Here is a 13,906-nt window from a genome sequence, read left to right as displayed (position 1 = left end):
CAGAGAGCCTTTGCGGAGCTGACATCCCCAATTTGCATCACAAGTGCTTCGGGAATTGCTTGATATAGTAAGCCTACTGCTAAGCAGTCTTTTTCTTCAACTTTAGTTGTTCCAGGTTCGATTTCTGACCAAACCTTGTGTATACGCAGGATGACCTTCATGCGTAGAGCCCAGACAGTGTAATTTGTCTGGGTTAACATTGGGCAGGCCACCGATGTGGTTCCGACTTCCTTGATTCTCGTCGGAGGAGCAGCAGCACCCCCACTTCGATCATCTTCAACATCGGACATTTTAAACAGATAAGCTTCCTTGATTTCTCAGTTCCCCTTGACTGATTTCAAGGCTCTGATACCAATTCTAATATCGCAATTGTAAAGACACAGACAAATATATATATCAAAATAACTTTTTGATTGATTGGAAATATAACTCAAAAACCAATTACATATATATGTGTATATGTCTATGTATGTTGCTGTGTTTTGGTGTGTCATTCCCTCTTGGTAATACACTGAATATATAGGATTGATAGAATCATTTTAATCCTATAATTAATACACATGAGACCCAACCACTTGTTGGTGTCCCTTACTTTGTTCCAGAAATTGTGTTAGCTTTTTAGGAGTGGAAGACATGGGTGGAGGGAGATGATGACTTAAGATTCCAACAGAAGATGCACCAGCTGGATCAGGTATGGTATGTATTAAAACTACCCATAAAGAAAAAATTCAAGCCAAAGTATTCATTGATATTGATGGTCAGAAGTATAATTGTATGGTTATTGAAACTTCTGACTGGATCCCTTCCATTGAAAGTATTGATCAGGATGATCAAAAAGAAAATGGGGAGGAATCCCAATCAGAATCAGAATAAGAATCTAAATATGAAGAGGGAGAGGTTTTGGGAAATTTTGAAAATAGAGATTCAAGACCCAATGTAGAACAAGATAATTATGTTCAGATGGAGGATGATAATCAAACAAATAATACAGCTGAAGACATAAATTATTGTCCACGAAAAAACAACAGATATGATAACTCACAATTGAGAGGCTCTAAAGAAGGTGGTTTGGAAGAGGGTACTGTGGAAATATTAAGAGAATCTACTCAAAAGAAGGAGCGATGGGGTGATGCCAATTTGGATGGAAATTATGGATTAGAGGATAATATGAAACATGTCCAAGCTGATAATGAAAAAACTCAAAAGAGTGCCAATTCTGAATCATTTTCGAGACCACCTGGTTTTGAAAATATACACAAAGAGAATGGGGACGAAATTACCCATTCTCCTCGGTTTATGGCATCATTTTCCAATTCGAATGGGTCTAACTCTCGATCTCGGTCTCATAAATATGGAAGAAAGTATAAGTTGTCTAAAGAGAAGGAAGTAACAGAGGCTATAGCTAGATTTATTGAGGTTGGTACTAAGCTTGGGTATGGTATGACAGGTGTTAGTGAGCACATGGAAGATATAATTAAACAAATGGGTGCAGATCTAGTGGGTAAATGAATATCATGTCTATTAATGTGTGTAGCGTGGGTGATAAGGAGAAAAAAAGTCGTATTTCCTCTCTTTGTTCTCGAATGGGTGTGTCTTTCCTTGGGTTGCAAGAAACAAGGTTATCTTTAATTAATTTATTCTTATTAAAGAGTGCTTGGGGTAATTTTTCTTTTGATTTTGCTTTGTCTAGTGCTAGAGGCTTGTCAGGGGGCATTATTTCGGTTTGGGATCCTGTAGTGTTTACTAAGAAGATAATCACTTCCTCAGAAAATACTCTCATAGTTGAAGGGGTTTGGAATTTTTTCAATTTCCCTTGCTTTATGGTAACTATTTATGCCCCTCAAGACGAAGGTAGAAAGAAATTGCTCTGGGACTATCTTTCTCGGTTTATGGATAAAAATGAAGGTGCTTATATTTTGTTTGGTGACTTTAATGCGGTTAGATGGAGTCATGAAAGGTTGGGATGTGTTTTTAATCAAAGAATAGTTGCTGGGTTCAATGATTTTATTATGAATACTGGGTCGTTGGAACTTCAAATGGGAGGTTTTTCTTTCACTAGAGTGAGTGCAAATGGTGCTAAATTAAGCAAATTGGAAAGAGTCCTAATATCACCTGAAGTGGGATCTCGTTTTCCGAATATTTCCTCTGTTGTTCTAGATTTGTCCATTTCATATCATCCTCCTATTTTTGTATCTCAACAGGTTCAAGATTTTGGTCCTAGACCCTTTAAAATTTTTAATTATTGGATGCTAGATGATGGCTTTGATCAGATTGTTGAGTCTTCTTGGGTGTCTGATCAATCTAGTACCGATGATGGGGCGTTTATTAAGTTCAAAAATAAATTGAAATCTCTCAAAAAAATGCTCAGAAATTGGTGGAATTTGAAGAAAGAAAACAGGTCCTCAAGAAAGGTTGCGCTTTCTTTAAGGTTGCATGAGTTGGATCTTATTATTGATGAGGGAGGTGTGTCGGATTCGGTTATAAAGGAAAGAAACGAGGTTCGGTGTAGCCTCTTTCTTTGAGAGAAAAAAAGACATGCTTGATGATTCTCAAAAGGCAAAAATAAAATGGAGCATTGATGGAGATGGAAACTCAAAATATTTTCATGGTGTGCTTAATAAGAAAAGAAGAGAGATTTTGATAAAAGGTGTGAAAATTGATGGTGATTGGATTACTGATGCTAAGATTGTTAAATCAGAATTTTTCTCTCATTATAAAGATAAGTTTGTGAAATATGATACCATCCCTATCGTTTCTAGAAGTTCCAGGTTCAAGGAACTCCCAGAGATTTTGGTTCAACTGCTTGAAGCCCATTGTACACCGGAGGAAGTTAAACAAGTTGTTTGGGCTTGTGGTAGTTGATATTTTGATATGGCATATTCGAATGGATAGGCTTCCTACTCTTATTAATCTTGATCATCGGGGAGTGGATGTTCTTCTACGCTTTGTCTAGTTTGTAATATGGAAGTAGAGCAACCTAGTCATCTTTTTATTAGACGTGAAGTGACAGCTAGAACATGGGATGAAGTCTTTAAATGGCTTGGTTTGCAACATGGTCAATTTTATTTGGTGACTTGTATCTTCGATTATGTGGACTCTTTGCAGCTAAGAACTACAAAGAAGAATGTTATTGATGCAGTGGTGGGTGCTACCTCGTGGTACATTTGGCGATTTAGAAATGATAAGATTTTGCGGTAAGTTAAAAAGAGGAGATATTTTAGACTATATTCAAGAGTTTTCTTTTTTATGGTTCATCAATAGAAATAGGAAGTGTTCTTTTAATTGGACTTGTTGGTTGCAATGTCCTTTGAATCCTTTGTAATTTTTTGTTCTCTCTAGCTCCTTTTTAGAGTTTCTCTTTTAATGCAATGTTGGTTGTTTCAAAAAAATGGAAAAAGGGTGTGAAACTAAAAGCAAAGAAGACAATGTGAGCTTTATTGCACGAAAAAGTCAAAATAATCGTAATTTTGACTTTTAAGATTTATATGTGACATCTTCTACGTTGACACCGGCTATCAAGGGTATAAGGACATCTTAAAACGGTCAAATGTGACTTTATTCCCTTAATGTACAAAAAATAATTAAGTGATCTTTTAAAACAAACGTGACAAGTTCGATGGGCTAATATGACATTTTCCCATTTTAAAATCAAAATTTTCCACATCATTTTTTAGGGTAAATTCTACAAAAGTCAATAAGTTTAAACGAAAATTCGATTTTAGCATTGTGTTATTTTTGGTCTCAAATTGGAAACTGTGTTTTTCAATTTGTTATAATTCTGACAATTTGGCTGATCAACCCGATTGCATGTTGATGTGTCCAAATTGAAAAACAAAATGTCACAAAGACACTAAATTTTCATTTTTTCAATTTTGACACTAAGTTTTTATTTTATTTGTTTCAATTTTGACACTCAAATTTTTTTGTTCCAAATGGATCATCATTTAAGCCAATTTTGTTTGGTTTTAATGACATGACACTCCATTTTTTTGTTCCAATTCGGACATCATTTTTTTGTTCTATTTGAAACCGTATAATGTTTTTTTGACATTTGAAACCGTATAAATACTTTTTTTCATTTAAAAACCATATATTTTTTATATAGATATAAAGTTTTTTACATTCAAACCATAATGTTTTATATAAATATGTATTAATTATATTATAACCAATATTTTTATGCACTATTTGGTTATGTGGCCCTGACATGACATGACGACGGAGTAACACGAAACCATATTCGGGATAATCCAAGAAAACTTAATTTGGATTTCATGCAAAATTTAAACTTCGGAAACATAAAATACCTTGTTTTGTTTGATGTTCTTTGAGAGCGTATTTTTGCATAGTAATGTTAAGTGAAAAACAAGTATATCTGCAAAAACCAAAAATCATGAATATATATAACGAACAGTCATTTGGTAATTAAAGCAACCTCCGGACCCTCGTGTTCCCGAGATCACATGAGCTTATGTGACTGTGCACTCCACACCTCCAAACTCATTTTAAAGTGACGTATTTAATGAAAAACATGCTTATAATATAACTAATACATATTTATAGATAACATTATGGTTTGAATGTAAAAAACTTTGAATTTATACAAAAAAATATATGGTTTTTAAATGAAAAAAAAATATTTAGTAAAAAAAATTATATGGTTTCACATTGAAAAATAGTCATCATTAAACAAGATTTGAAAAATGATGTTCAATTTGGAACAAAAAAATTAAGTGTCAAAATTGAAAAATAAAATTCAAACTTAATGTCAAAATTGAAAAAAAAAATGAAAACTTAGCGTTTTTTGTGCATTTTTTTTTTATTTTGACACATCAAAATGCCACATCGACGACACGTCATTAAGACAATCAACAGACAACCGGATGAACGGTCAAATTGTCAGAATCGTAACAGAATGAAAAACACAGTATCCAATTTGAGATAAAAAATATCGTAGTTTCAAAATTAAATTTTCATAACTTTAGTTTGTGGATTTTACCCTTTTTTTTACAGTCAATCTATTTCCAATTAAGTAAAACATAAACGATATAGTTGTCTCATTAAATGCTTAACCTATAAATTAATAAATAAATAAATAAATAAACAACTCTTACATCACACTAAGGTATTCATAAATAATTCATAAAATAACCAAAAAAAAAATGTAACTACATCAAAACTACTGACCTATTCCTTTTTAACAATAACACCTCAAACTATACCTAATTACAATCTAAACCAACTTTAGAGCTACAATACATTATAACACATTAAAAAACACAAAAACCTCATTTCCACATCATCATCTACAGCCGCACCTTAATCCTTTCAGACCATCTAAAAATATCAGAGTAAACTCGATCACCTCCCAAATCATTTCCCGTAGCTCCACTAGCTACACGTATAATATCTTCAATTAAAGCAAAATTCCCCGTTATATCCACATGGTTTCCACTCTGGGTCCCACGTCCCTCCAGCAGTGTTGCTGGAGGGGCGTGGTTATATTCCCTTACATACGTTTTAATCCCTGAGGGATTAAAACGTGTTTTCCCCCTCCAACCTTTCGCACACATGTACCCGGCACTTAAAACGGGGACCGTTTCGTCTCCATCAACCGAATAAACCCCGCCCCGCAAACAACTCTGGTGGGTCCCGCCCTCTGCTGACGTGTCAATTTGGAAAGGAATATAGCATTCGGATGAGGGACTGAATTTGTAAATATAGGATCTTTCGGTCGGGAGACCGACTCCATACATTGAAAAGATTTCCATATCGGGAGCGTTTGGTAATCTGTGTATAGATGAAAGAAACAATTATAGCAATGTATTTTTATTTCTTGCAACATGGAAGTAAATAGTAAAATACTAAAAAGAGTCAAACCTTGATTCTAAGGGATTTGACCAATACTTATAGTGTTGATATTCTTTATCCTCTAAATTATCAGCTATTCCATATGAATAATGAGCACTGCCTCGCTTCATCATCCTTGGAGCCACAAATTGCAAAAGTTCCAAAACAGATTCAACAGTAAACACCTTGTAATCTGCAACAGCTTTAATCCCTCCAAATCCCATTTCATGGTATTCATTCCATACATCCCCACATGATCTGTTTACATAATTCCTACCTTCAACAGCACCCTACACATCCAAAAAAAATTTTAAATATAAATATAAAAAAAGAAACAGTATAAAAGATAAAAATATTACCTTGAAATCCACCCTCTCAATTTTTGATGAATGTAATTGAGCAACATCTTTCCCAAAAGATATTATTCTCCCATAATTTAAAGATTTTAAACCATTTCCACTTGTTCTTTGAGTATCATTCTTTTTCAGGTGTTTCGCAACACAACCATGGTCTTCTTCAGGAGCCCAATCAAGTGTACCCCATATCGCGTCTCCACCTTTTGGTATTAATGACATTGTTGAATCCCATGTTCGTGTCATTTTCATTGCATGTTGTAAAGTTTGAAATCCAAATATATCCAAATCAAGAACACCAGGTGCCACAGCCCTGTATCAATAAATTTATATTTGGTATTTGGATTTTGATTTTGGATTTTGGATTTGCCAGTATTTTTGTAATGTAAAGAATTACCTGGCTACAGCAATGTCTTTAGCTTCAGCAGAAAAGAGCCCTGCGACTATTTTTGGAAGCCCTAAAAATGGTCCACCTATATTCATCACAGCCTTTATATGCTTACCACACCAATCCGACCCACCACCACCACCCATTGGAGGTGGCGCTTCTACCCATTTCATGAAATGCAAAAAGTACAAAGCACCCATGGAATGTGGAATCACCACCACTTTTTCACCGGTTGTTGCTACCATGAGTTCTATATTGCTTTTCATCCTGCTTAGAGTTTGATCTCGTACCTGTTTTGTTTATCATATCATTAATTCACCCGTTTTCACATAAACGGGTTAAAGCTTAAAAATTGTTAATTTATTTACCTCTGTGTTTTGAAATGAGAGTCTCCAATCATAAGCAGCCATATACATGTTTTTCTCCTCGTATCCTATTGTGGCCAAATTGGCGATCAAAACTGCCCATACAAAATAGCCTGCAGCGAAGTAATCGGCTGCTACAAGTCCAGATACGGGTCTGACCCGAATACCAGGAGGATCCAACCCAGTTTCATTATCCAATGACATATGCTCAATCCAGCATAATGGCCTGAAAATGATAGAAAGTAACATGAAGCTTGTGAAAAAAAGAATCACGATTCACCAAAAACCCTTGGTTATGGCAAGCGGGATACTTGATTAGAGCTGGAAGATGCATTAAATGCAATGATGAAACCCCAATATTTGCGTAGAATAAAGTGAAATTTATCAAAGAAATATGAACAATTCAGTACATTACCTTTTATATATTTCACCAAACGTGCCACCCCAAAGTCGCTTCCTAAACAAGCCATCCATACAGCGGTGACCTTCCCACAATTCAAGTCCACCGGTGACTATTCCGGGGACAAAAACAACCGGATGCTTCGCCGTTACCCCTTCTTTATGCAACTTTACACCCGGCGGATCCGGCGTTGGCCCCGTTATCGCTTGCGTCACGTACTGCGGGAACGATGCCGGCATCGCATTGTATAGAAACAACAAAAACCACCAAGTTGAACATATAAATCCGATCAACCAACAACAACTATTTATACAAGACCGTTTACTTCTCTCTTTTTTCAAAATTTTGATACTTTTATTATTCGAGTTCTTCGTTATTCTCTCTTTCTCTCTCTTCTGATCTTCGAATGCACCGTCAATTTTAGGGGAAAACTGCTGCTCGGAAGTTGTTGCTCTATTGGAATTGCCGACACCGCCGTCCTTTCTCCTCCTCCACGCCGGCATATTTTTTTATGGATGTGTGTGTATGAAGAGAGATTGATAAGAATGTGATCAGATTAGTTCGTTTATAGCTTTTCACAGAGTAAACTCAGAACTGTGCAGCAAATTTTAAACCCTAATTTTCAACTAATAGTCAAGATATTTGTTATCAACTTAAATAAGCCGAGCAATTTATAAATACGAAGAAAGAAGCACCGTATATGAGAAATTAAGCCGGTGATCGGAGGGGGGGGGGAATCTCCGGCGAGTGATTACCGCTAAAATTGAGGGAGGAAGGTCGAGGGAAGAGAGTGTATGTTGGATCTGACGTGGGCCCAGTTCTGTCAACAAAAGCTGATGAAAAATAAACTTTTTTGTTATTATAACACCAAGAGTCCCTTAAGTTTTAAAGATTGACAAAATGAACCTCAAGGATTTTTGTTTTTCAAATAGGCCTCTTGAATACTATTCAACTGCGGGTGTTTTTCCACTTAATTACTCTACATGTTTTATTATAATTGTTAAACATGCCTTGGGTAGTATACTATAGTATTAAAGTCCATGAACATAGTCATACTTTTAATAACTAACATTAATAAAAGTTGATTAAATAGAGTTAGTAGCATGATTAGGTCCAAAATTCAACGAATGCACTAAATGTAAATTCAATCATATGAGCTCATGAAATTGCATTAAGAATAGGACCAACCCCTCCCTACTTCACGACTTATCTTGCTAACATCTAACTAAAGTTTTATTGGTACCACTATCATTCAATAATCATTTAAAAGGCTTATGTAATTACATAATTACATATGAATATAAAACATTCTGCGTGTCTAATTATAATTGTTAAGCTTGGTGTAATAGTATTCCATATGGTTTTTCTTTTGGCTTCTTCAAAAGATATTGAGATATTTTGTCTGATATCATCGAGGCGTTTGTCTCTCACTTTCATTGTCATTTCTCCATTCCTAAAGGATGTAATTCATCCTTTTTCACTGTGATCCCGAAAGTTAGAGACCTGAAATTTGTTAAAGATTTAGACAAATTAGTTTAATTGGTTGTCAGTACAAAACTATCGGCAAACTCAACTAATAGGATGGCCGAGGTTATTGATTTGGGGGTCAACCTGGAGCAGTCTGCTTTTGTTAAAGGTAGACAAATTTTAGATGACCCGTTCCTGTAGAATGAAGTGGTGGCTTGGAGCAAAGCTGCAAAACATCCCTAATGATCTTCAAGGTGGATTTTGAGAAGGCTTATGACTTTCTGACCTGGGATTACCTGCTAGAGATGATGCAGATTATGGGTTTTGGGCCAATCTAGTGTGGATGGATTTTAGAGATGTTGTGGTCTTCTAGAGCTTCTGTTTTGGTCAACGGTTCTCCTACTACTAAGTTCCAAATGTTCAGAGGCCTTAGGCCGGGAGATCCCTTATCCCCTTTCTTATTTATTTTAGCTATGGAAGGGTTCCACGTCGCCTTGGTGAGGGCCCAGTTGGCAAATGCGTTCAGGGGAGTCAGTGTTAGTGGTATGGAGATCTCTCGTTTATTTTATGCGGATGATGCGGTGCTTCTGACAGATTGGGATCCAGAGAATACTAACAGGATTGTTCATATCATGCGTTGCTTCTTTCTCACTTCGGGTCTGAAAATTAATTTGCTTAAAAGCAAATTAATTGGTGTGGGAGTCCTGTTTTCTTAGGTTGTGGATGTTGCATATCGTGTGGATTGTGGAGTTGATTTTATTCCGTTCATTCACCTAGGTGTGCCTCTGGGTCACAACATGGCTCGCGTTTCCGCTTGGTCTCCAGTTATTGAGCGCTTTAGGAGTCGTTTGGCTGGGTGGAAGACAAAACGCCTGTCATTTGGTGGTCACCTTACTCTGAGAAAATATGTGTTGGGCGGATTAGGAAGTTATTTGATGTCAATTTTTCTGGTTCTAGTTATAGTCAGCAGTTAGAGTCTCTCAAGGCTAGATTTTTTTGGGGTGCGAATCTTTATGATAAGTGTATGCATTGGATTAGATGGGATAGAGTGATGGCGAGCAGAGCTGATGGTGGATTGGGTGTAGGTAGCTTGTATTCGTTTAATAGGGATATGATTTTCAAGTGGCGATAACGGTTTTATCATGCTCAAGATTTGATGTTGGTTAAGATGGTTCGAGGTATATATGGTATAGATGGTGGGTGCTCTTATCTTACTCCTAAAAATATTTATTTGGGTCCGTGGAATAGTATTATTTGTGCCTTACGTATTCTGAGGAATCATGATTTGGATCTTCAGCATTTTTTTCCGATTTGTGTGGGTGACGGGAGAATTACTTCTATTTGGATGGATGTCTGGTGTGGTACCTCCCCCTTTCCGTGAGGTTTCAGTGGATTTTTGCGCTTGATGTGCATAGGCAGGCGTCGGTTCGGGGTCGTTTTTTTATTGGTTTGGAGACTGATTCTCTTAGACGTGATCCTAGGGGAGGTATGGAGCAATCACAATGGGAGGAGCTTACCACTTTATTACAGGGTTTCTAGTTGGCCAACAGACCGGATAGACTTAGTTGGTTGCCTGATGTTACTGATTCTTTTTCAGTCTCTTCTGCTAGAGCTTTTTTGGATAGTGGGATGTTGTTTTCTGGAGGTATGGAGACTCGTTGCAATAGTTGGGTTCCTATTAAAGTGAATATTTTTATTTGACGGTTACGTTTATTTAGTATTCTTACTAGAGAAAGATTGTATTATAGGGGTATTGAGGTGAAGATGATTACTTGCCCAGATTGCTCTCAGTCAGTTGAAACAGATGATCACCTTTTCACAGGTTGTAGTGAGCTTATTCAGTTATGGACCCGTATTGCTATTTGGTGATGTTTCGATATTCCAGAGACGTATTCGATTGAGTCCTTGATATCCTGTCCGAATGCAGTCACGTTGTCGAGTGGTCAAAGGTCGGCTTTTGAGGCGGTTTTTTTGGGCTTCTTGTTGGTGTCTTTGGAATTTCCGTAGATCCATTATTTTTGGGACGATTTTACCTAGAAAATCTGGTATTTTTATGAGGTGGTCGATAGAGTTTTTTTTCTGGATTTCCAATAGGTGTCGAAAAACTAAGTTAATGTGGACTTCATGGCTCCATAATCCTGCTTTAGCTTCTTCTTTATTGTAATGTTCTTTTTCTAGCGTCTTGTTAGTTTTTTAATAAAATTCTAGCCATTCCAAAAATATATATTTTTGTATATGTTTGATGAGTTGGGTTGTTTGAGACATTTTTTATCCAACTTTTTTAATAGAAAATTACAAATATAGCAAAATCTCTTAATTTTTTCAAAAAATAGTAAAAAATTAGTGTTATTTTGAAAATAACCACTTAAATCAGAGGTGATTAGCCACAATTGTGATTTCGTACATTCGTGTTTTGATTTCCTTTTCTTTGGCTGCAATTTTGCCCCAATTTCAGTCCATAAGCCGAAAGTATAAAAACATGAAAATTTAGAAATACCTCTTGCTTTCACACTTTCATATTATCATGAGAGGAAATCACAATTAGGTTGTCCGTTGTAGAGGAAATCTCGAAAAGAAGTCCAAAAATCGCAGTTGTGTGGTTCATCTGTGAATGTACAAGTACCCGATGTATAAGTTGTGCATCAGTAACTTGTACATTCACAATTGTATTGTTTGTCTGTGAAGGTATAAGTTGCCGATGCACAACTTCTGCATCAGGTATTTGTACCCATGTTTTTTTCTTGTCAAAATCTTCTCAATTTTGGTTTATTTTTGTCATATTCTTACCATATGTGACTTCTAGACTCGTTGTTATTATTACTAAGAAATAGTTTTTTTTTTGTCACATTCTTACCATTGGGACATTAAAAAAATACTCAAAATTCGTGAGGAAATCACAATTAAATCAAAGAAAATCGCAGACATCCTTTGGCCATCTGCGATTTCAAGGATTTTTTTTTTTTAAATTATACCTACACCTTATTTTCAGGTAATGGTTTGAAATTGGGCCAAATCGCTACCCAAAAAGACGAAATCACTGCTAGAGGATTCGAAATTGTAGATAAGCCTAACCACCTACAATTTCAGTGGCTATTTTCGAAGAAAAAAAATGGATTTTTTGGCTATATTTTTAGAAGTTCATTAAAGTATTAGGCTAGATATGTAATTTTCCTTTTTTTAGTATTTATAACTAATTATTATATATATATTAAAGTTGTGAAAAGTTTTAACAGTAAACATGACACATTTTGCCCAATTTTGGTCCCTTAAATTACATTTCCGGTCCCTCTATTTTTGTTTGTGTGTCACTATATATATTAAAGAAGAGCACCAAATGCTATTCCTTCTTGGTTTATCTCTATCAATCTCCGGATCCTTCCATACATAAAATATCGCACCGCCTCCTTATCCTGTATCTTCCGCTGCATCCCCTATCTAGCCCGCTAAGACCATGTTGCCTCTTTCTTCACGGAGTCGCTTCCTTCGTTTTCCAATTAGATCGTCGACCATCTTCAAAGGCCCTTCGTGTGGAGGTCTGGATTTCGGAGACGATAACCCATCAGGAGGTGTAGTATGTTCATGTTTTGTTAATAGCGTGTTGACCTAAGAATATACTTAGGGGTTTATATAAGCAAATGGAGACGAACGATTGATTCAACTACGATCTACTTGGTGTTTTTTATTTTCAGGTGTTTTACTATGTTTTTTTACTGCTTTTGTTATAAACACCTAATCCGTTTCAGATGAGTTCGTTTGTTCCTATTCTTATTCAATTTTTGTTTAGAATTTGTTTCATTGCATTTATTTTCAAGTTAGGTTTTACCGATTTTGTGTAGCTCACATCCATCTTCTTGCTGTTTCTTCTCCAACCAGGTGATAATGGTGCTTCAGCCCAATATTAGAGTGCCTCATGGATTCCTCAGATGGGATAAGTTATTTCGATTTACCGTAGTCCAACCCACCGTCGCTCTCCGCCACCGATTTTCCCTACAGAAGCTCACTCGCCACTATCGCTCTGCAATACCGATTGTCCATACAGGTCAGTTGACAGTGTAAGAAGCTCTATCCTGCACCACAACGTCTCCCTTCTTCTATTTTCTCCACCGGCTTCAGGCCGTTCAGAATATACTTCCGATGTTGCTTTCATTTGAATCAACCCGGCTCCACAGTATATCGAATCTGTAAATGAACCCTAATCATTGCTCTTTCATCCAGACGTTCCAGGCAAAGGCCTTGAACTCTAATTTCGTTTATTTCTTTCAGACTTAAAATTTTTGCTGAAGTGGGTAGTTTCCTCCTACTTATTCTTTATTCCAACATCCTGTTCAGGGGAAGAAAAAACGATCTTCTAGAAATGGGCAACAGGGAGAAGGTGGATACTGTATCCACTGTTCAGATCGACAAACTGATTTCGACACAGAACGATCAATTCCTAAAACCACCAGATCTTCACATCAGAAGAAGCCAGGTTGGCTTCTGTATTTTTATTTTTTGATTTTTTGTTTTTTGATCATTTGGAATAAATGATTGCCGCTTAACAGGGAGAACGATCAAAAGGAAAAACGGTCAAAGCATAGTGATTCGTTTTCAATCCGGTTTAGTTGTTACAATTACTTCAGCTGCACAAAGCAAATTTCAGGTGCTTGAACTTTTGAAGTATTTTTTTATGCAAAAGAATATTAGAATGTTAATATTTATGTAAAATATCACATTGGAGCTGCTTTATTTTGAGCAAGATAATGGTGGAGGCTATAGTTTACCATTACAGGTACATCATTTCCTATTATCTTCGATTGTTTCAGGTTTTTAAAATTAACATTTTGTGATAATTAACAATGAAAACATTGTAGTACAAAGTTCAAAAAATGTTATCATGTTTGAGTCTACACTTAATTATGACATCTTTTTGATTGACTCAGCAACATTGTATCCCAATAATTACCCTATTAGTTAGAGGTCATCAAGTATGGGCTTATTAGAGATGCTCCATTTTTTGATGACAAGAAAAGAACATGCAAGCTTTGATGTCAAGGTAAATAGATTAATTTGTTAAAATCATAATATGTGAAACAAAAACTGGAAT

At 36.0% G+C, this 13,906-nt stretch overlaps 2 protein-coding genes across 2 annotated transcripts; one reads left to right on the top strand and one right to left on the bottom strand.

Annotated features, from left to right (window-relative positions):
• The first annotated feature begins 1,583 nt into the window (after positions 1 to 1,583).
• Positions 1,584 to 2,522, top strand: LOC145113663 (uncharacterized). Its single transcript, XM_079049725.1, has one exon. The coding sequence runs from the start codon at positions 1,584 to 1,586 to the stop codon at positions 2,520 to 2,522; it is 939 nt and encodes a 312-aa protein (XP_078905851.1).
• A 2,606-nt stretch (positions 2,523 to 5,128) lies between these two features.
• On the bottom strand, positions 5,129 to 8,147 carry LOC145117364 (phospholipid:diacylglycerol acyltransferase 1-like). Its single transcript, XM_079053660.1, has 6 exons — positions 7,372 to 8,147; positions 6,960 to 7,182; positions 6,601 to 6,881; positions 6,210 to 6,516; positions 5,881 to 6,140; positions 5,129 to 5,790 (listed from the first exon to the last, which is right to left on the bottom strand). Exons 1-6 carry the CDS (start codon positions 7,857 to 7,859, stop codon positions 5,307 to 5,309), a joined length of 2,043 nt encoding a protein of 680 aa, XP_078909786.1. The 5' UTR covers positions 7,860 to 8,147; the 3' UTR covers positions 5,129 to 5,306.
• Between the last annotated feature and the right edge of the window lie 5,759 nt (positions 8,148 to 13,906).

This window comes from Lactuca virosa, chromosome 5 (assembly GCF_052849685.1).
Source record: "Lactuca virosa cultivar CGN04683 chromosome 5, Lactuca_virosa_CGN04683_v6, whole genome shotgun sequence".
NCBI classification, from domain to species: Eukaryota; Viridiplantae; Streptophyta; class Magnoliopsida; order Asterales; family Asteraceae; genus Lactuca; species Lactuca virosa.
The sequence above is the reverse complement of the archived record's forward strand: the minus strand, read 5'-3'. Positions and strand labels throughout refer to the sequence as shown.

Bases quoted from the DNA above. Each gene is read 5' to 3' on its own strand.
- LOC145117364 (XM_079053660.1), bottom strand. From the start codon at position 7,859: ATGCCGGCGTGGAGGAGGAGAAAGGACGGCGGTGTCGGCAATTCCAAT. The intron at 6,882-6,959 runs GTAAATAAATTA...TAAACAAAACAG, and splicing joins TCTCATTTCAAAACACAGAG to GTACGAGATCAAACTCTAAG. The intron at 5,791-5,880 runs GTTTGACTCTTT...ATCTATACACAG, and splicing joins TCAAATCCCTTAGAATCAAG to ATTACCAAACGCTCCCGATA.
- LOC145113663 (XM_079049725.1), top strand. From the start codon at position 1,584: ATGGGTGTGTCTTTCCTTGGGTTGCAAGAAACAAGGTTATCTTTAATT.